This window comes from Rhinolophus hipposideros, assembly GCF_964194185.1.
Source record: "Rhinolophus hipposideros genome assembly, chromosome: 10".
NCBI lineage: Eukaryota > Metazoa > Chordata > Mammalia > Chiroptera > Rhinolophidae > Rhinolophus > Rhinolophus hipposideros.
Window position 1 is genome coordinate 81,903,718 of NC_138056.1, and position 22,976 is coordinate 81,926,693.

Below are 22,976 nucleotides of genomic sequence, written 5' to 3' on the forward strand. Positions count from 1 at the left end.
ACAGAAGAGAACAGGGAAGGATTCTGGGAGGAAATGGTAGCTGGGTTAAATGATGATATATGACTGGGGCTTAGCCTAGAAAAGGAGTTGGTGATATAAACTGGGGTGGTGGGAGGGTAAATCCCAGGGCATTCAGGAAGTTAGAATATAAGCAAACTGTTTTGTGGGGCGTGGTATCCATCGGATTTGAGGTTATTGCGTTTCTAAGTATCTTCTCCCTGAACAGTAAAGTCCTCAGTCCATACATGTCCCCCTTCCAAAGGCCATCGCTGGTATAGTGTTAAAGGATGAATGAAATTAAAACATAAGTATAACACAATATTTGTGGTTAATAAAAGACACATATACAGCAAAACAGTCTGTTTTGCAGATGAAAAAAATTAGAATTAGCAATAGCAAAGGAATTGTCAGTATATTCTGTACCTCCTGAAGCCTTCTTTTACTAGCCAAGTGGTTTGAGAAAAAGGTAGTCTACTCAGCTGACTCTTCCATTTCTCTCTGTGTCACGGTTGGTACATTGTGTCTGTATTATATATAAAGCTTTGATATTTATATGTGGAATGATACATAAAAAGTGGCATAGAAAATACCTGGAGAGGCTTCAAATATGAGTTAGAATATAAGAATCTAATAAGAAGAACAGAGGTAGTAATCAGAAAAAAATATGTATAGATATTTACAGATACTCTCTACTATTAGATTAGCACAAAAGGCAAGGGTCTACGTACACAATCCCTGTGTTCAATAGTGAAGAGAAATATGTTTTCTTTTCTGGCCATAGACATGTGAAAAAGGATTAACTCAGCTACCTGACTTCTGAAATTTAATGGATGTATTTATGGAAGAATATTAGAGGTGACTGGTCTTGGTTCAAAAATGCTAAATTTCCGTAACCTGGACTATGTTTTGAAAAATTCAAGATGCATTTAGCAAAGCAAGGAAAAATAAATTCAGGCTGCTAGCTTGACAGCTGGTCTGGATACAGTATTTTGCTCTGTTTACTCTGTCAGGAAGCCAGTTCCATTTGATTAAATTCTGAAATTAGAATGCATGCACTCTGAAAGATACCAAGCAGCTTCATGCTTTTACCCGTATGGAAAATGTGATTAAGGAAATGAACTCAACGGCTGTAGCATCAGAAGAGATCAATGCAACAGCTGTATTCAACTAGGCTCAATGGGCTAGACCTTTACTTTATTAAAATGGATGGCTTTAGCACAGAAACTGTGTCCACATCACAGACTGCCATATTGCTCTGAACTCAGGCTGAGAAAGGAGCCAAGTGGAACTGCCATAGAATATTGTGGCAGCAGTGCAAATGCAGATCCACTCTCACACCACAAAGCTAAAATTTAGCCAAAAGGAGAGAAAATTAAAGAATTTATATGCAGTCTTTCCACATCAACATGTTGGTTTATGTTCAAAATTGTCAGTATGTCCCAATTTGGCAAGTTTTACAGAATTCCACCACAGTAATCTTGAAATTCTCTGTAGGGTGGCAACATCTTTTACTTTGCCTGAAATGAAGTAGGCCATTAACAATAATTTACATGTGAGATACTAGCAAGAGTTCAAATATAACCAGATAATACAGACAAAAAAACCACACCACAAAACAAAGTCTCGTATTCATTGAACCAGTTAATAGATAGAATGTTAGGATTTTATTGGAAAATACTTAAACTGGCACTGTGATTGTCAAATCTTCACTTTGGCCATATAGGCTTGTTAATAAATTGAAAAACTGAAATGGAATTGAAGTATTATCATTGTGCCTGTGAAGCTAGGACGACGTGGAGGGAATGTGATCTAAGAAATGCTGACCCAGAGAACTGTCAGATAAGACTTCCTGTAAGAGCAGTGCATTGATGTGGACACTATGCTCTAGGATCTAATCTTCAGGCTTCATACATCAAGGAGCTCTTTGTGAGGGCCTCCAAATGTGATCAGACTCCTTGGGACTGTTTTATGTTAATCAAACTCACTAGAAGCTAATACATAAAGAAGCATGCCAATAATCATGGGACTTGGAAAGCTCAGGTGAGCTGATGAGTACACTTTCTTCCTTAAGACATGCTATATAGATGTTTGCTTGGTCAGCTTGGAGCCAGAGCGAGGAAAGCTGATGGATCTCACTTGTCAGTTTTATCTGGCTACATATCCATCTCTACACATTAGATGTTGGTGTCCTCACATTGGGGCACACTTTTCCTTCAAGCAAATACTTACCAGTAGATTGCTTTTAAAGAAATACCACATAGGCTATCATTTCTGTTAATGCAATCTTTGTTTGATAGGGTTTAAGACAAATGATTCAGCAGAACTAATACATTTGTTCTTTAGTCTACACTATACCTAGTACCTGGCTATCACCTCTATTTATCATCGATAATTACAGTTGTGCTTAACGACATTTTGGTTAACAACAGACTGCATATATGGGGGCAGTCCTGTAACATTATAATGGAGCTGAAAAATGCCTATCACCTAGTGACATGGTATCCATCCTAATGTCCTAGCACAATGCATCACTCACATGTTTGTGGTGATGCTGGTGTAAACAAACCTACTGCGCTGCCAGTTGTATAAAAGTATAGCACATACAATTATGTACAGTACATAATACTCGATGATAATAAATAACAATGCTACTGGTTTATATATTTACTATACTATACTTTTATTGCTATTTTAAAGTATTTTTTTCTACTTATTGAAAAGTGTTTGCTGTAAAACAGTATGCCATAATATGCCAGCAGAAGCCTCATATACGAGGAAGGACAATTAAGTTCCCGAAGTCAAACTAGAAAAAGTGCTATATATGTCATTGCCGAATATCACTACGGTCACCTTCAAAGTACTCACCTTGGGAAGGTAGGCACCGACACAAGCGCCTAGTCCACCCTTCAAAGCAATTTTCGAACTCTTTTTCTGGAATGGCCATCAGAGCTGTCGTTGTATTATCCCTGATGTCCTGAATGTCATCAAAATGTCTTTATTTCAACATTTCCTTTATCTTTGGGTAAAGAAAGAAGTCATTGGGGGCCAGCTCAGGTGAGTAGGGAGGGTGTTCCAATACAGTTATTTGTTTACTGGCTAAAAGCTCCCACACAGACAGTGCTCTGTGAGCTGGTACATTGTCGTGATGCAAGAGCCATGAATTGTTGGCGAAAAGTTCAGGTCGTCTAACTTTTTCATGCAGCCTTTTCAGCAGTTTCAAATAGAAAACTTGGTTAACCAGTTGGTACAAATTCATAATGAATAATCGCTCTGGTATCAAAAAAGGTTAGCAACATCGTTGCAACAAGTTCTAGAGCTGAATTGTCAGACCTCGTCTCTTGTGTTTTATCACTTGATTGCACCATTTTCTCCCGATTTAATTTATTTTGTAGAGTAACACGCCCAACAGGCTTGTAGCCTAGCCCACGTGTGTAGTAGGCGATACCACCTAGGTTTGTGTAACTGCATGCTATGATGTTCGTACTACAACGAATTCACCTGACAATGAATCTCGCAGAGCATATCCCTGTTGTTAAGCGGTGTGTGACTGCATTTTGAAATGCACTACTAGGAGAACAATGCAAGAACTGATTGATTTATGTTAAGTAGTTAAAAATACTAATTGAAGTTAATATGATTAAAGAATAGAGAAACAATGGCCTTATTAAAATACTTTACAGATGATTTAAATTTTTAAAAAATATTTTCTGATAAAAATAATTTTACAAATTCAGAAAAATATAATCAGCATATACTTCAAATCACACAAAATGGCACAACCAAAAATAACATTTTGGCATAATTACTTGTAGAGTTTTCTATACATATTTTATTCCTATAGGTTAGAATATATAATACAATTTTATATGCAGTTTTTGTCATATATAACATGTCATTTTAACACAATATCACACAAACACCTACGTTACTAAAACTTCATATTTAATGGTAACTGAATATGTATATCCCACTAAAAGGCATTGAAATTTAGTTTTGTTTTTAAACATGTGCTGGCAAAATCAAGTGGAGAAAATAAGTTAGCCGCAGAAAAATATGTGCAGTATAATAGCATTTATATTGTTTTAAAACAGGTAAAACAATTCCATGTTATACTTAGAGATATACGAGGGATACACATGTAAGGAAAGTAGTTTTAAAAGATAAAGCAGGGAATGCAAAACACTAAATTTAGGACAGTGATTACATCAGGTGGGAGGAAGTGATGTAAGCACAGGTTATCAAAGCACAGTCAACAGAAGGGATTTGAAGAGTGGAACAGTATTTTAAGTTGGGTGCTAAGTACACAGGTATTGGTTGCATTTTAGTTGCATTGTTTTGTATATATTATTGTACAATGCTTAAAACAACAACAACAACAAAAACCTGTGAGCCAAAGAAAACCCTACTCTAGATTTGGCTACCGGCTGCCAGTATTCTAGCAGAGTCAGAGTTATGGGCTCTGAGGCCAGGTTGCCTGATCAAATCTGAATCCCTACTCCACCACTAGTTTTGTGCACTGAGATAGTTACTAAAATTCTCTGCGAACTAAGTCATGCAGATCAAATCCAGCTGTTTGCCTTTTTTTTTTTTTTTTTTTTACAGTCTTCCATCTAAGAATGATTCGTACATTTTTAAGTGGTTGGAAGACCTGCCTTTGACCACTGTTATCAAACTATAAATGGCTTTGGAAGTTAGCTTTTACTGCAGGCTTGATTATATTTCTCAATGAATTAAACCTAAAGCTATAAGGCATAACAGTGCTTACATGCCAAACATACTGTGGTAAAGTTGTTTCAGCAACTGACATTGTTTGAATCACAAGTAATCTCCAGCTGGTTTATATACTTCTGTATGTACTGTTAATAACTTAAAAAGCAATATCTCCATACTCAAACAAATTTTCAGTAGATGTATTTTAGGAATTCAACAGCATCTTTTGGACAAAAAAAAAAATCCATTGCAAAAATCCACCTTTTTTCAGTGTTGAAAATAATAAACATTTGTCTCACGTTTTCTGAGGGTCAGGCATCTGGAAATAGTTTAGCTGAGTGGCTTTGGCTCAGGGTCTCATATAGTCACAGTCGAGATATCAGTTGGGGCTACAGTCACCTGAAGGCCTGAGTGGAGCTAGAGGATCCTTTTCCAAGATGATTTACTCACATCCCTGGCAAGTTGTGCTGGTTGTTCACAGGAGGCCTCAGTTTCTTGTCACATAAATCTCTTCCTAGGATTGCTTGAGTGTACCCATGGGATGGCTGCCTGGACTCCAGAGGATGAACTGTGGTTTAGGAGACTCCAGAGACACACAGGAAGAGTCTGAGTTGTGTAGTCTCAGGGCCAGGGTCAGAGGGACAGCCGCCATTGGGGCTGGGCACCATCCCCTGTCTCAAACATCCATTTAACTGCGCAGTTGAGGGGTTTCCATCGAAACTTCAATTGGAAGCCATTAAACTGCTATGTACCAACATGCTAAATGGCAAATATTGAAAAGAATTTAATAGATTTTGTATAAATCCCTTCCAATGAATATGCTCAGTTAAAACCATGTGCTCATGGACTAGTATCAGTATATGGCAGTACCTATGAAAAGAAAATTTCAGACTTTTCAAAGATAAAAGACATAAAATCTCATTAAAAATCAGCATTAACAGATGAGCATGTGCCATTGATTTTGTTAGGGAACACTAACTTTGAACTCCAGTTAAGCAACATGTTACTCTCCAAAAAAATATTAATAGTATTAGCATTACACAAAAAAATTGTATTATATTTTGAAATTCATCAACACAAGTTTTGTGGAAATGTGTTTTTTCTCTTGTTATATAAGTACCTACATAATACCCTCGATTTTTCCTCTTGGACTACAAAGTCTAAAATATTTACTATCTGACTTTTTACAGAAAAACTTTGTCAATCCATCACAAATGATTGTGAGGATTAAATAAAATAACCCTCCTGAAAGTGGTTAGTAGCAACCTGACATGTAGTAAGCACTCATTTTTTTTCTTTACCCATCATCGATTTTGGATATATACTTTCCATAGCTTTTTATTATATATAGGGAAATTTCTAAATGCATTAAACATTTATGTGCATAAATATTTGTCCACAGCTTGGATTAGGATCTATCGTTAGGTTATGTTCCCAGAGGTAGATTGATTTCAAATTGAAGTAAACCTTTCAATAGAACTTGAATTGTCTTCCCACATTACACTTAGTATTTGTTAAGGCAACTGGATCATTTTAGACCAAACAAACTACAATTCCTGCCCTTGCCTTCCTGGAATATTCCATTTTTCGATTTTGACTCCAAAGAGAGACAGCCTGTCTGTGATATTCATTCATTTAGCAGGAATTCATTAAATATCCACTTGTTGGGTACTTGGTAGGTACAAATATAAATTGAGATGGATCATCTGTCTCCAGGGAGCTTCAATGTAGTAGGGGAGATAAGACATAGATTATACCTCAATTCCTGGAGTTAGGTGTGAAGTCTCACGCCAAATACATGAACATATTATGCGGTAAGAGGCTCCAAAGAAAGGAAAACTGAGGTGTTTTTTTAGATGAAAGATAGTTGCTAGGTAGACAGAGTATTAGATATTCATCCCACTTTTCCAGCTCTGTGAGTCAACAGAGTCCATTTTTGCTTAACCTTATTACAATGGGTGTATCCATTGCAATGCAAAGAACTTTGACCAATCTGGGGGGCAGAAAATGAGGACAAGCAGTTTAGTTAAAGGGCCTAGGAAAGGCACAGACACAGAGGCAGAAAAGAGCAGTAACTAACCGGAAATTGTGAATAGGAAAGAGGGCTTGCAATATAGTTTGGTCAGGTTATGGAAAGTCTGTTTATGGAGTGCGTAATTTTTCACAGTTGCATTGCTTCAGTTACACTCAGGTCTTTGCGAAGCTGAAGGCAATTATTCTTCTCTGATTTAGAAGTGTATTTGAAGTAGGGCTGCATTCAGATATTCCGGTGAGATAACAGTGAAGTAAACCATTATTTTTTTAAAAAAAACAACATTGCATTATTAGCATGCTTAACAAATAGTTGCATCTGCCTGTATTCCTCAGGATTGTTCCTAATGCTTTTCCTTAGCAACAGTGCCAGCCTTGATCCTCAGTGGCTGGGGAATCTGCAGCTGCATGCTTGCCTCCCTTCTCCCACCCACTCACCAAAGACATTGATGGGTACCAGTCATTATGTTGAATAAAGATGGGCTTGAACCTTTTTAAAGCGTAACGTTGGAAACCAACCAATTTGCCTTACTAATAACATTCTGAAAACTAAATTCTGCCAGACTAAAAATCCATTTCTAATAACTGAAGTGGGGAGCAAATGGAGCTTTTTAAGTAGGCAGCATTTCTAATTGTTTCTGTGGAACTGAGATTCCTCAGGAAGATAGGTAGCATGCAAAATTTCAAAGTTATGGACAAATAAATTTGTGAAACACTAGCTAAAATCCAAATTGTTTCTTTTTCTAAAGGAATTATCAGAAATGTTAACGTTGTTACAAATTATGACTCCCTATGCATCACTTTCAAATTTTGACCTCTTGCCTTTTTTTCAAAGATGAACCTTTTTTTAAAAAATTTTTATTGGGGAATATTGGGGAACAGCGCGTTTCTCCGGGGCCCATCAGATCCAAGTCATTGTCCTTCGATCTAGTTGAGGAGGGCGCAGCTCAACTCCAAGTCCAGTGGCTGTTTTCAATCTTTAGTTGTGGGGGTGGGGGGGGGTGCGCAGGCCACCATCCCATGCAGGAATTGAACCGGCAACCTTGTTGAGAGCTCATGCTCTAACCAATTGAGCCATCCGGCGGTCCCCTCTTGCCTTTTTCCAGAGGAGTATCTTGTATTTCCAGTGGAGGTTCCACGGAATATACAATGGGAAACACTGGGGTGGTAATCACGTGATCAGAAACACGCTTTAGGCTCATTAGTCTGGAAGCTATGTACATTTAGGATGTAGAGAGACAGAGGCAAACAAAACAGGCTAAATGTCCAGGAAAATAAAGTTCAGGTGATAAAAGTGATCATAGAAACAACATAAATACACTGTGGAGATATATGGGCAGGACTTTGTAATCGAATGGAAATCGGTAATGGGCACAGGTAATAGGTGGTATGGAGTCATAGGTGTTCGAACTTATACATTTGATTTGCTAGGAAAATGAGAGTACTTTTTATGGACATTAGGAAGAAAAAAGCTGCATCAGAGTGGGATCTAGATAGATTCACTAACGGAATGAAAGATATATAATTAATTTTGCTTGCCAGACAGTTGAGCCTTTGACCATTACAAGTGTACTTACTCTTCCTTCCAGTAGGTCTGTTCTCCCGCCTTTCCTTTCATCCTTCCAAGTTACCCCTCTTACAGTTAGCCTTATAACTAAATCTTGCTACTGAGGGAAACAATCTCATTGGCCTCCTTTTTTTCTATATCCCAAATGGGCATTCTTTTTCAAAGTGTTAGTGCTGATGAGTAGAGGAAGTAAATATTCTAATGGGACTCCACTTGAACACATGCTGGTCTGTTACTTAGTACGATATAATAAATAAGGGGCAATAAAAATAAATAGGAAGTTACAATGTTTTTCTAAAAACACACAGTATTAATTCTTTGGAATTTTTTTTGTATTACTCTTAGAAAATTCATCTATCTTGGAATAACATCATGCTATACTTAACCACTGACATTAAATATTCATTTTGTGTATTAACATACAGATTTTTAACAAAGTGGACCGCTTTTGGGAAAACTTAGTTATCCTTGCTTCATGTAATTTCATTGAAAGGGGTTTATATTGGTTCTTGCTTTCACAAGAGTCTATGTGACTCTAGGAACACAATGTAAATTGGACACTAGTGCAGATGTTAAGAACAGGGAGAATTTAGACATTCATTACATAAAACGATGGCGCATTAATGTCAACAAGTTTCTACTCTTGTCAAATAGAACACACTAAGTTTCTTCTTCACACCATTTTCTTTTCTAGCACATATGCACATATTCAGTCAAAACCCTACTCTCGATGACGCCACGCCAGAACAAACTGAAACGCAGTCACTCCCACTGTGTCCTCCCTTCCTCTTGTGTATTTTTATGCTAGATTTTCGTTTCTTTGCTGACAAATCTCAGCCTTCTTTCCCTGGAGCTAAGAAACATGCTTCAAAGCCATATTTAATATTGTTTCCTCTGCTAGGATTATATAATCCGACCCATCTGCCTAATACAGCCCTATTTATGCCTGTTGCCCCACCTTAACTGATAACACCCTCTTCCACTCCGGTGTCCTGGGTTGCACAGTAAGTATGGTCATCCTATGTATTATAACTCATTCTTCTCTTCTCATCCTCCAAGTCTCCATTTCCAATTTTAACCATTTATTTTTTAATGGATTTTTAGCTTCTTCTGAACTTGGGGCAGTTCATTACCTTATGAGGTGGTATTTTCCACTATTAGGCATCTCTAAGTTTTATCAAAATCCTTACCTTCAGCCTTAATTCTGTTATTCTTTCCCCGTTTAAAACTCTTAGAATATAGGTTTGGGATTCCTTTCTCAACCACAGATTATCATAATGCCCAGCCTAAGGAATCCATCATATATTATTATGAATTAACATCTTTTTAGATATCTAGAATAGTATTAGTTATATACTATTTTTGGGAGAATTGAGAAAATAGTCACTCAAATAATTATTTGGGTTCCATGGTTCCAAGGAGGAACCTGGGTTGAAAGGCTGCAAGGTTCTATCGTTTACCTGCTGTATGACCTTGAGAAGTTTACTTCATCTTTTTGTGCCTATGTTCCTCAGAGGAAAAACAAAAGTATGATACCTGTCTTATGGGCTGTTGAGAGTTAAATGACACGTATAAAGCGCCATAAAAGCAGAGATGTGAAGCTAGATGTGAACATCTAGCGTGTTCACAACTTTATTCTTAGTGCCTTGCACAGGTAGTAGCAAATAGCTAAATAAACATTGAATACAAGCCCTTAGCACGTTGCCTTACACACAGCACTCAATGAAAGGTAGCTATTATTATTCTTTCAAACTCGTACTATATCCATCCCTCTATGGAAGCTCCCTGGTTTATCCACATTCTTCTTAGGATGTAGTTGTAGTAATTCAGTTCTGTGCGGTACCTGTGCTGTCTGGACGTAATTGCGGACAAGAGTCCGTTGCGGAAAAGCTCGTCGATTTGCGTACGTAAGGAGGTGGCACTTGCAGAATCAGTCCCTTTTCCCTAACGCCCCCATTTAAACCTGGGGGAATGTACGGTTCGGAGAACAAAACGTAGTGGCCGGTAAGGGGGGAACGGCCAGGTCAGAGGAGCGGCGGGAGCGCGCGGTGCTGGCCGCCGTCACCTGTCACCTGTCACACGTCACCTAAGGGAGGGCAGCGCGGTGGTCCCCTGTCATCTCCGTGCAGCGTGTACCCGTCGGCCTCCTTGGCGCAGGGCTGTCAATCCCCCCACAGCGCTAAGCAGAGAAGAGCCAATGTCTCCACTTCCTGTTAATTTTGGGAGACTGGATCCTCATGAAGGAAGCTGGGATTGAATGCACCTAAGAAAATAACCAATAAAAGGGTTTTCCGAAAATTAATTTGGGGAAGGTATTCTATAATGTTGTAAAGATTTTGTTGGGTATCCGATGGACATGCGTCCTATTTGGGAGACCACCTCAGGGATACAGTGGATACCTGATCATGGCATTGTACACCAGAAGCTAAACATTAATGAATGCCAACAATAATTTTATATATATAATGTGATGGCTCGGTGTGAGGTCGGAGGGATAGTGGATGGGGGGAGGGGGGTTCACAGTGTGAGGGATATAAATGATGAACGTCTAAGTATTACCTTGTCTTGTACACCTGAAACTAATAAAAAAAAGTATAACAATTCCTTTGGAGCCTTTGAAACAAATGTAAATTGGCTTGATGATTTGAAAGAGTCGCAAGGTTTAAGTTTTTTTTTAAGTGTGGTTAAGGTTGAAGTGTGTGGCTATTCCTGAAGCAGCGGCGGCGGAGCCGGAACCGGGAGGGGGGCGAAGGCTCACACCCAGGTGACGGGACGCCTGGGCCGCAGGAGGGGGCGCTTCCTTCGCACCGACCGACGCGCGGGCCGGGCAGCGTCCGAGGCGGAAGAGGAGGGGGAGGGGGAGGGGGAGGGGGAGGAGGAGGGGGAGGAGGGAGGAGGAGGGGGAGGGAGGAGGAGGAGGGGGGAGGAGGAGGAGGGGGGAGGAGGGAGGAGGAGGGGGAGGAGGGAGGAGGAGGGGGAGGGAGGAGGAGGAGGGGGGAGGAGGAGGAGGGGGGAGGAGGGGGGAGGAGGGGGAGGGGGGGAGGAGGGAGGAGGAGGGGGAGGGGGAGGAGCAGCAGGAGGCCGGCAGCCGGTCCCGGGCGTGCGGCGGAGGCGCGGCGCGGCGGGAGGCCCGCGGACGGCACAGCCCGGCCCCCGCGGTCGGTCTGACGCGGCGCACGGAGCGCGGATCACAGACTGCGCCCTCGGCCGGCGGCCCCGGCTCCGCCCCGGGAAGGACCCCCACCTCCTCCCGGGCCGCCGGTCCCGGCCGCCGAGAGCCGTCCCCGCGCCGGGCTGCACGCTCAGCACCCCCACGTCCTCGTGACACGGACACCAACGCGCACCCCTAAAAGCAAGACCGCGGCCGCCTCCCGGACGGACTGCAGCGCGGCCTCGCTAACGAGCCAAGTAACGGCCGCGGGCGGCGCTCCGCTCCGGACCGAAACCCCCCGCCGGGGCGTGGCTTCCGGGCGGCTGGCTCCGGGCCAGGGAACGGGAACGCCGTCCCCGGAGAACACGGCCCACGCCGAGGCCGCCCGGCGGAAGGCGCCGCGCTCAGAGCGGCGGGCCACTCTGCCTCCTCGGTCGCCGGCACACGGGGACACATCATTCAGCGCCATCTTCAAATACTACGTCTGCATTTGGGTTCTGTCCCCCGCCAAAGTCGGCCCTCCGCCGCCCCGCAGATCAGTTCAGCCCGCCTCGGACCCCGACACCACACACTCCTCGCGAGCATGCGCAGTGCGTCAGCGCACGTCGACGCCGACCGAGAGCGAGCGTGATTGACGTTTACGTTAGTGACGCCTGGGAGCGCGAGGACGTAGGGCTCAGAGGGTGCGCAGTGGGTGCGTTGGCGACGACCCTTGGGCCTCTTTAGGGAGGGGGCGACGCGGAGATGGGGGCGGCGGCCGCGGAAGCGGATCGCACCCTCTTTGTGGGCAACCTCGAAACTAAAGTGACCGAGGAGCTCCTTTTCGAGCTTTTCCACCAGGTAAGCGGCTGGGGTCAGACTTTCCGTTTCGTTTTCCGCTCTCCGGGGGCTCGGCCCATCGCTCGTCCCGGCGTGTTCCGCGCAGGCCTGGCCGTCGATCCGGGCTCCCGGCGGGTGGGCCGCTGGAGGCTGACGGTCGCACTTGGAAAGGCGTTCGCTGGGTGTCGCCGTATTTTCAAAATACCTGGTTTGAACGGTTCACGCCGAAGTGAGGACTCGGGGTGGTGGAGGGATGCTCCGGGAAGCGTTCCCGAGACAGATTCCGGGGTCCCAAGGGACGTGACGCGTGTGGGTTCCGCCTTGGGCAGCGTTTTGGGTTCCTTGTAAGTTAGTTTACAAATTTTCAAACGACAGTTAACACGCAGTGTCATTAGTGTCAGGAGTACAGCATAGTGATTAGACGTTTAAATAGAGCAGTGTTTTTTCTATTTTTCCTTCCTGCATCTTCCCCTTAGGATGCTTGGTCTTTGATTTATCTGATCGACAAATTATATTTCAATTTCTTAGTATCTGTTTTCCACTTGTTTCTTATAAAATTGCAACATTAAGATAGACTCAAATACTCCGTAGAAAAGCAGCGTTTCTGTATTAAATGTGTTTCTGTATTAAAGTTAAACACTCTAAGTAGTCTGTACCCTCCGATTCCATCCTTCCACAAGTGATGTTTGATTAATCGATACAAAAGTGAATTTTTGGTTCAAGAAAACCACTTTTTCTTGTTTCTAACACGCTTTAATTTCCATGGAGTGGGAAAGTGGTGGATGTTGGTCACCTTGTTGGAGTCATAAAGGGCTGAGAAGTGTAAATTCTGTGATTGTGTTTCTAGTTCCTTAGGGACTCCCTTCCCCCAAATAAATTAATCTTCAGTTATATCTGAGTACCTTTGTTCTAATCGAGGTGGAAATCGGTGTTTATTTTTTAGAATTCCTGATTACATTTCTGTTAATTTTAAACTTTCTAAAATTCAAGTGTTTTCCTGAAATTGCCTTATTTAAATTGCAAACTTTTGTTTTCTATAGGCTGGGCCAGTAATAAAAGTGAAAATTCCAAAAGACAAGGATGGTAAACCAAAACAATTTGCATTTGTGAATTTCAAGCATGAAGTATCTGTTCCTTATGCAATGAATCTACTTAATGGAATCAAACTTTTTGGAAGGCCCATCAAAATTCAGTTTAGATCAGGTAACTATTCAGTGAGACTTTGTTTGGGAAGAGGGATTATTCGCTGCTTGGTTTGTTTTTAATTTTATTATTCAGTTTAAAAGAATCTGTTTTGGGTGAAAATACTTTGAGCTTTGTGAATAGTAAATAGCACCCCGGAAGATGGGTAACATTGACAACGTGGGTTTTGAAAGTTGTAATTTTAGAACTGAGTTTGTATTGTTAGAAAGACTTGAGTTTGGATTCATGCTCTGAAATGAGCAAGGATTATTTTCTGAAAATACTCTTCCTGGTTGCTTTGTAATTTACTTTTATAAATTTTGATTCTTGATCATGTGAGGATGAAATTTCCATGTATCCAGTCTTACAATTTAGTGTGAAGATCAGAATATTATGGCCAGAGTGGATATTTATACATTGGATATTACCTTATTCGGGACCGTTTGTTTTTGATATATCTGTTATTAAACACTTAGAATTTTCACTATGATGAAACTTTAAAGCAGTCTACCAAAATTTGAGGTGTTCTCTTTTAGCCTATATGTACCTTTTTGGAGTGATTTAGGGTGGGGGAGACAATTTCAAATTAAATTTTCTATCAAGAAGAATTTTTCAAATGATTTCATTTTAGGAAGTAGCCATGCCTCACAGGATGTTAGTTTGTCATATCCCCAGCATCATGTTGGAAATTCAAGCCCCACCTCCACATCTCCCAGCAGGTAATATTTCTCACCTATTGTTAAAGTCATTTGTAAGGAATGTTTTTTAGGTAGTGATCTCAGAATGCATAATGAGTGATTAGTTTTTTTCTTTATGTTCCTACCTCTTTATTCTTTTGTATTATTTGCTATGTTGAATTACAACTGATCTTAGCCAAAAGGCCTAGAAGTGATATATTGAATTATAATTACATATGCATCTATTCTAAGGGGACTATAGACATACACATTATATATAGTACCCTTAAAATAGATACATATGTAACTGTTTATGTTCATTTGCAAAGACATATATATATACACACATACACATATATATGTACATACATACATATATATATATATATATAAAAAACTGAAACAAAATTTCTCAAAGCATTCCTTGCCCTGATTACTTGCAGGAAACTCAGTTTTCCTTGTTATTTTCTTTTAAAAACTCAAATTAGTTTTATGACCACTAATTGGTTGTTACTGGCAACTTAAAAATACCTATTAGTAAGCAAGCTACTGGACTAAGAATTCTGTAGAGGTGGATTCTAGATCTGCCTCTACCAATTGTAAAATCTTGAGCCTGGTCCTATCCTTCCATTTGTAAGGGAAAAGAAGTTGAATTGAATGATCTCCAAAATCCGTTGCAGTCCCTGAGGGTTAGAAAAGAGACCATGTGAATATTTACTTAATCTTATTTAAGTAAATGAAATTGGGGAGGCTGACATTTTACCAGGGACAGTTTTTTTCCTGGTATATCCATAGAACTATTTATCAATCATAATCGGCTTCATTCAAGAAAGTTAAATACCTGTCATGTCGGGTTTTTTACCAAGGTTTTGCATTTATGATCTCATTTATTCCTCACAGCAGTCTTATGATGTAGGGAAGATTATTATCTCTTCTTTGTGTATGAGGAATGGAGGTTAACTTGCTCAAGTTGAACTGCTCCTAAGCAGTGGGCTGGGGTACAAACCCAAGCAGTGTGATCAAGTCCAGCTTATGATGTGCTTGCTGCCTAATGGAGCTTAAAGTCTAGATGACTACCTGTTTAATTACTACAATAAGTTCTCTAACGGAGGAGTAGAAAGTGCTTGGAGAAAGTTTTAACAAGGAGAGATGATATAAGTGAATGAGGACCTGAAAGAGTACAATGTACCTAGATCGTAATGAATGAGAAATGGAGAGTAGCGGACGGGAAGATACTGGTGAAGTACATAGAGACTGGATGATACAGTCTTTCTTATAGGCTATAATCTGGATTTTGGAATTTTACCCTAAGAGCTGTAGGAAGACATTGAAATGTTTTCAGTAGCATAGAAATAGGAACAAGTTTGTATTTTAAAGAACTGGTTGCAGTGGGAGAATGGATTGGAAGGACAAGGGTGAAAATAGACCAGTTAGGAAGCTATTGGTAGTAAGGTATTGGTATTAGTATGTAGCAAGATAGCAATGAAATTAATCGGGGTTAGGTTGCTGACTTGGATTAGGGTAGTGCCAAGAACTGGAGAGAAACGGATGGATATGAAAAGATACTGGAAGGTGAAAGTGTAACAAAGCTAGTGTAAAAAGGGAACCTGCTTAGCATCCTTTCTTACCAGCTGAAATTGTGTTTACAAACTTCTTAGTACAGTTGAAATTTGGAGCATCTCCATCCACTTTCATGGAACCTTCAAAGGTATCTGAGGTGGATTAAAAAAGCTTTTAACCCCCACCTAGAATTTCTTGGGGAAAAAAATATGCAAGTAAGTACTTTAGTTTTAATCAAAGTCTAGAGTGTACATTATTTTCATACTTTTGTTATAAGTAAAATTATAGTTTTTACCCCCTTCACATACAGATATGTCACTGATTTAAGAAAACTCAAAAAGATCTAAACTATAAGCAAATTAATTGGTAATTTGATTCCAAGGGCATATTTTAAAATAAAATTACAACATTTTCTAAGTGAGATTTTCTGTGCAGCAAGTTACCTCTTTCGGAACTGAGGAGTAAGGTATAAGTTCTTAAAATTAGTATTCTATTTATGTTGCAGACCCCTAATTCCTTACTCTTCAAAACCTGTTTTTCTCCTGTCTCAGTGTATGTCTGCCTAGTTGCTCAAGCTAAAAATCTAGATTTTATTTTTTATTTCTTGTGTCCCTCATCTGTCATATGTAATTGATCAAATCCTTTGCATTTTAGTTCTCAATCTAAGCCTTTGCCCTAGCCCAGGCATTGACAATTTTTTTTCCATAAAGGACCAGATAGTTAATATTCTACACGTTGCAGGCCATACAGTTTCTTTCTCTGCCATTGTAGCACTACATAGATAATACAAAAAACAAGAAAGGATGGCCATATTCCACTAAAACTGTTTACAAGAACGATTTGGCCCACAGGCTATGGTTTGCTCACCTCTGCATTAGTCTTTTCCTCAGGTGGAATGTTCTTCCTCCAGGTAAACTTGATATTCTGCTCTTGCTTCAAATGTCTCTTTAGAAAGGCCATCATCCCTGACCAGCCAAGCTAACATAGAAACCTTTATCTCTCTCTTGCTCTTTAGTCATTCAGTATATCACTAATGACCTTACTTAGCATCTCCATGAAAGCAGATAACCTTGTTTGTCTTGTTTTTTTCTACCTTTGAGAGCTATGTCTTGCTTATTGGTAGATAGTAAATACTTGATTAATGAATGATTATACGTTGGTTTTCTTATTTTTTGCAGGTATGAAAGGACTGTGGATAACATGACTCCATCAACACAAGTAATTCAGAGATCTTTCTCTTCTCCAGAAAATTTTCAGAGACAAGCAGTAGTAGGTTGATTTTTTTCAACTTGAGTTGCTTAAAAAAAAGAAAATTACACTTAGTTAAAATGTTCAGATAATTCTTTTTAATTTTTATTTATTTTTTATTATTGGGGAACACTGTGTTTTTCCAGGATGTCAAGTCATTTTTTCAATCTAGTTTTGGGGGGTGCAGCTCAGCTCCAAATTAAGTCGTTGTTTTCAATCTGATTGTAGAGGGCACAGCTCACTGGTCCATGTGGGTCTCGAACTGGCAACCTTAGTGTTATGAGCACCATGCTCTTAACTGCTGAGCCAACCAGCTGCCCACCAGTGGCTCAGCTCCCACCTTAAACCTGTTATTTCTCAGTGGCCCATGTGGGAATGGAACCCGCAACCTTGGTATGAGCACCAGGCTCTAACCACTGAGCAAATTGCCCACCAGTGGCTCAGCTCCAAGCTCAAGCCATTGTTTTCAATATAGTTGTGGAGAGTGCAGTTCACTGGCCCATGTAGGAATGGAACTGGCAACCTTGTTGTTAAGAGCTCACGCTCTAACCAACTGAGCCATCCGGCTGCCCCTGTTCCGATAATTCTTAAATTAACTTCTTAAATTTTGGTTAGACTTGCATGATCTTTGTAGATCTTTGTAGATTTTAGTTTTCACTGGCATGAAATATATATTTAAAGATTGAAGATAGAACTGCATTTAACATTTGTATTTTTCAACCATTGTTGGGTTGGTGTTTGTGTGTGTGTGTGTGTGTGTGTGTGTGTGTGTGTGTGTGTGTGTTTCAAATATTGGAACTCTGATATTCCAATATCAGAGAATATCTCTGATATTCTTGGAACTTATGCTGACTTTTTAATCATATATTCTCCTTAATATTTAATACTTTAATATACTGGAGTCTTCTAGACTAGCTCCCTCTTTAATGTTTCATTTTTCTGTAATGTCACCATAAGACTAAGCTTAAAATTTTAGGTATATTTTACTGTTTCATGTTTGTTTCCTTCCAGTTGTCAAGTCTTTCATTTTTTAGTTTTTTGTTTTTGTTATTTTTTTTTTAACATTCATTTTATTTTCTTTGCCCAAATCACAATCTTGGCTTGTGGTTCCTAGGCTTTTGAATTTCATAGGTCTACAAAATAAAAATATAAGAGTGGAGTATAGTCAAGTTAAGAGCTATATAAAAGGATGCCAACTTTTACCTACATATTGTTTATTTATTTCATTTTACTGTATGCCATTAAGGAAAATCATCATTGGCTAATATATATCCACAGATAGAATTTGGGAACCACTATTCTAGTCAGTCACTACTTGTCTCCTCACTAGTCCATCCCATACACCATTTCAAAATTAATATTATAACTCTGTTTTGCTTCGTTTCCTGGCAATTTGAGTTTTCATTGTTTGCAAGATAAAGTCAGAGTTCTCGAGCCTGCTTATTAGGCACTTCAGTCGTTTGATTCCAATAAAACTTCTTAGTCTTACCATCCATTCACTACGAGATTTATAACCTGTATCAGCCAGAATTTACTTGGTAGTCTATTAACCCATTCTGTGTTTCCCTGTCACTTTCGTTTGTGCAATTTCGTTTCCTCTGCATACTTCCCCCCCCAAAAAAATATCTTCCTCAGAATATTCCATTCATACTTTTAACACTCAGATCATATGCCACCTTCATGAAGCCTTTCCTAATGATACTGAGCTCATGGCTGTTTATATGTTCATCCCACAGTGATTCACATTATAGTCATTTTGTATGACTTCTTCCCTTCTAAGTTGCATTCCTGAAGGCAAGGAGTAGTAGTTAAATGTACACCAATCTTGTAGGGGTACATTGGGATGAATGAAGCTATTGTACTACTTTTAGTTATGTTTAACTTAAGATTCCTCTAGGCAAGAGTGATTTTGCTTTTCCATTATTATCTGATTAACTGTGTCCAAATATCTATTGGCTTTGATATCTATAATATTTACAGTTAACATTTTCTCTTTCTCTTCCCTCAGATGAACAATGTTTTGAGACAGATGTCATATAGTGGGAAATATGGTTCTCCACATCTCGATCAGCCAGGATTTTCCCCATCAGTTCAGTCACATAATCATACTTTTAACCAGTCTTCGAGCTCTCAGTGGCGCCAAGATACTCCTTCATCACAGCGTCAAGTCAGACAGAATTCTCATCCGTACATAGCAGATAGACATTACCACCGTGAACAGCGTTACACTGATCATGGGTCTGACCATCATTACAGAGGAAGCAGAGATGATTTCTTCTATGAAGATAGGAATCACGATGGCTGGAGCCATGACTATGATAATAGAAGAGACAGTAGAGCTGGCAAATGGCACTCATCTCGACACTAACAAGTGTTCAAAGGACATTGTTTTTATAGGGTCATTCTAGGCCATTTTCGCTAACTTGGTCTGGGAATGTTTTGTTAAAACTGTACAGCTTTACAAGTTGCTACATTTCTTTATAAAAATTTTAAAACCTATAGCTATAGTCTAACACAGAAATGAGAAGAATTGTGGTTCTAGTTTTTACATTAATAACCTTTCACCTCAGGGTTTTATGAAGAGGAAAGGGTTTTATGCAAAAGAAGTGCCACAATTCTTAATTGTTTTAGACAATTGAGGGAGGGATGTATTATGGATTGGTTGCATTGTAAAGCAAATATTTTCATTATCTGTTATCTTTTTTTGCAAGAACCTGCTTGTTAGTGAATCAGATTTTGGTGTATGTAATGGAAAACATTCGAGTTAGTGTAAGCCTGTACATGCTATTTCATTCTAAAATTTTAGAATGTCTTTATTAAATCATGTTTGATGTATGACTGAAGTCACTCAGGAAGTTAAATTTCTCTAAATGTATTTTTTAACATTAAAAATGCAGTGTTAATGTAAAACCTCCTTTTCAGGAACAGCAGAAATCTAAATGTACAGTCCAATAAAATGGTAAAATGTTTTACTGGAAGTATACTTATTTGGAAAAAGTTTCACAAAGCCTTTAAGTGCTGCCTCTATCGCTCAAACTTTAAAAATTTACCATTTTCAAAATGCCCAGCACATGTGTACAAGGACACATTTTATTATGAGGATTGTACAGGTTGCTTTTTTATTTGAACATTTGAAAGAGTTTAGTCTTAAACACTTTCGATCTAAACAGTTTTTAAATCTTGTTTAACAATACTTTTATGTGTGAAGATACTGTTTTCCTTTCATTGTAGAACTTGTTTATAAAAATTCATTCCTTGAAATATTTGGATCCTTTTTAATATTATCTACAGCATTTGTACTGTTACTTTTTAGTATATTGGAAACAAAAAGGAGGGGTGGGTCTAATTTTTTTGATGTCACTATAGAGACGTTGTACACAAAAAGTTAGCACCATACTTTTATTCAGTGATTTCCTGCTGTTAAGAATGTCTGTTCTTTAGAGTATCTTGAAATTTACCTTTTGTACAATTTACCTTTAATATTTTAGATTTTTCAGTAACACATGGATTATAGTTCTAAGCATTGTAAACTAATTTAATCTCCCTGGTCTCTAGGAGTTTATGTACATTCAGGTTTTCTCTGTTTATAAATGCATGTCATTTTTCTCTGTTTAGGTAAATGGAACTATCCAACTACTCAACATAAAGCATTAAGATCAAAACTGTCTGTTTACTTAAGCAGTTTAATACAAGGATTTGTTTCCAAATGAGCCCGTTACTTTCAGGTATCTGATATAAAAATTTATTCAGTAGCATTTGTAAATATTAACAAAAATTAATACTGCTTTATTGCCACTTACCTGTGGTTCAAGTTCTTTCGTATTGATTCACAGGTTATCCTGATTCAGCATATTTTTTTTTAATAACTTTGGGGGCGCCTCTTGTGAAGTTCCAATGAATCTCTTTCACTTCAGTCTAACCCAGTTGAAAGTAACCAAACTAAGTGTGCTGTGTAAAGGGGTAGAAAAGACAGCATCAAAGAATAATATAGTTGGTGAGACAATTCACCTAGGTATTGTGAACTACAGCCGTAGAATGGAGGAGACTGGGAAGGCAGTTTCTCCCAGAGTGTGTTCCATGAAATACTACTCTCGTGGTGTTCTGCAAAGTAAGGTTCTGTAATCAAAGGTTTGGTAAACATTATGTATTAGCACTGTGACTTTCTCATAGAGAATGACAAAGAACAGCACCACAAAGCTGCTTACAAGTACTACAGTAAAGAAAGCTGTTTATACTTAACCTTGTATTTCCCAAACTTATTTGACCCTTATTTTATCCTTTCATACATAACACATATTAAGATCCTCCCAAAGAATCTTTGACTCCACCCTTCTCCATCCAATCAACCATAATCTTTCTATACCACTTTCTGATTATGTTGTTCAGGCCCATGCTTCTTATGTCAACTGCCACCATCCTAGAGTGGGCAATCATCTCAACAGGATTATGCCAACAGCACTCTAATGTTTAAGTACGGATTAATGTATTCCCATAGTACCCTGTATTTCTCTTGTCATAGCCTTTGTATATTTTAATATTCTTTTTATTTGTATCTCTAGGTAGCTCCATAAAGGCAGAGACCATATCTATTCACCCCTGGATTCACAGTATCCAGTGCCTGGCTTGCATGTATATCTATTTAGATAGATATATCTATAGATAGATAGATATATATGATAAATTTTGATGAATGAATGAACACATCAAATAATTGAATTAAAAAAGACTTCAACATAGAAAACTTATTTAAAAATAGATTTTCTAACCCTGAGCCATTATTGCATCCTATTATTAAAACTATCATATTGTGCCTTTAATATACTCTAGAATTCTATTTTTCAATTTTTTAAATTTTTTTTTTTTTCTTAAATAACAGAAATTTATTTCTCACGGCTCTTGAGGCTGGGAAATCCAAATCAAGGTGCTGGCCAGCTCCCTGGTGAGGTATCTCTTGTGCAGACGGCTGCTACCTCGCTGTGCCCTCACATGGTAGAGCTATTTTTCAAATTTTAAAGACATTTTGGATCTGTATTCATGAGGTATTCTTTTAAATGTATCTTAGTTTGGTTTTGGAATTAGTGGTTCTAGTTTTGTAGAATGAGTTGATAAGCTTATCTTTTTTCAATGCGCTGGAAAAAAATTGAAAAATATATGGATTATCTGTTTCTTTAAGATTTGTTGAACTCATAAAACTATCAGCGTCGTAGAAGTAACTCCTTGATTCCCATCTCAGTTTCCTTTATGGTTATTGATGTGTTTGGGTTTTCTACTTTCTCAGGAGTCAAATTGGATAATTTATATCTTTCTAAAAAAATCAGCCATTTTCCTCTGTCTTTTCAGATTGTTAAAGAGTTGTATGTAGTATTTATAATTTCTGTAAAACTAGCTTATCTTAAGTTACCGCTTTAGTTCCTGATATATCTTACCTTTCCTCCCACACCGTGATTTGCTAGAGGCTGTGCTGTTTATAAATTTACGTTCATATATGTAGAAGTCTGACACTGCATTGTTTTTGTTGTTAAAACAGATTCTCTTTTAAGAAGATTTAAATAAATCTTAACATTTTTCCATTATCATTCCTGTATCTCTTCGTTCCATTGTGTATATCCATTTATCTGGTATTCTGCTTGAAGAATTTCTTTTGGTATTTTTTATAGTGCAGGCTTACTGGTGCTGAATTATTTTAGCTCTTGTATGTCTGAAAGTTTTTCACCTTCATTTTTGAAATATATTTTTTTGCTGGGTATAGAATTCTAAGTTGACAGGGTTTTTTCTTTCAGTACTATAAAAATGCGGTTTCACTCTCCGCTCACTTGCATTTTTTCCTATAAGAAATCTGTCATGTAGGTAATGTGCTATTTTTCTGTGGTTGGTTTTGTGCAATTTGATTGTGATGTGCATTAATCTCGTTTCCTTCACGTTTCTTGTACTGGTTCCTTGAGCTGAATGGATCTGTGGGTTTATCATTTTCATTGAATTTGGGAAATTTTGGCCTTTCAAAAAAAATTTTTTTTTTTTTTGTTTTTTTTTT

At 38.7% G+C, this 22,976-nt stretch overlaps 2 protein-coding genes across 3 annotated transcripts; one reads left to right on the plus strand and one right to left on the minus strand.

Moving 5' to 3' along the window:
* Positions 1-9,891: 9,891 nt before the first annotated feature.
* LOC308503092 (uncharacterized protein C11orf71 homolog) lies at positions 9,892-12,031 on the minus strand. Its single transcript, XM_081061965.1, has 2 exons — positions 11,653-12,031; positions 9,892-10,571 (listed from the first exon to the last, which is right to left on the minus strand). The coding sequence occupies exons 1-2, from the start codon at positions 11,926-11,928 to the stop codon at positions 10,488-10,490; spliced, it is 360 nt and encodes a 119-aa protein (XP_080918091.1). The 5' UTR covers positions 11,929-12,031; the 3' UTR covers positions 9,892-10,487.
* Positions 11,821-22,521, plus strand: RBM7 (RNA binding motif protein 7). 2 transcript variants are annotated; one of them, XM_081061963.1, is made up of 5 exons: positions 11,821-12,299; positions 13,319-13,481; positions 14,092-14,179; positions 16,876-16,966; positions 18,954-22,521. In XM_081061963.1, the coding sequence occupies exons 1-5, from the start codon at positions 12,204-12,206 to the stop codon at positions 19,311-19,313; spliced, it is 798 nt and encodes a 265-aa protein (XP_080918089.1). In that variant the 5' UTR covers positions 11,821-12,203; the 3' UTR covers positions 19,314-22,521. The 2 variants fall into 2 exon arrangements, with proteins under 2 accessions (XP_080918089.1, XP_080918090.1); XM_081061964.1 differs by having other exon boundaries at positions 12,103-12,299; positions 16,876-16,915.
* Positions 22,522-22,976: the final 455 nt, after the last annotated feature.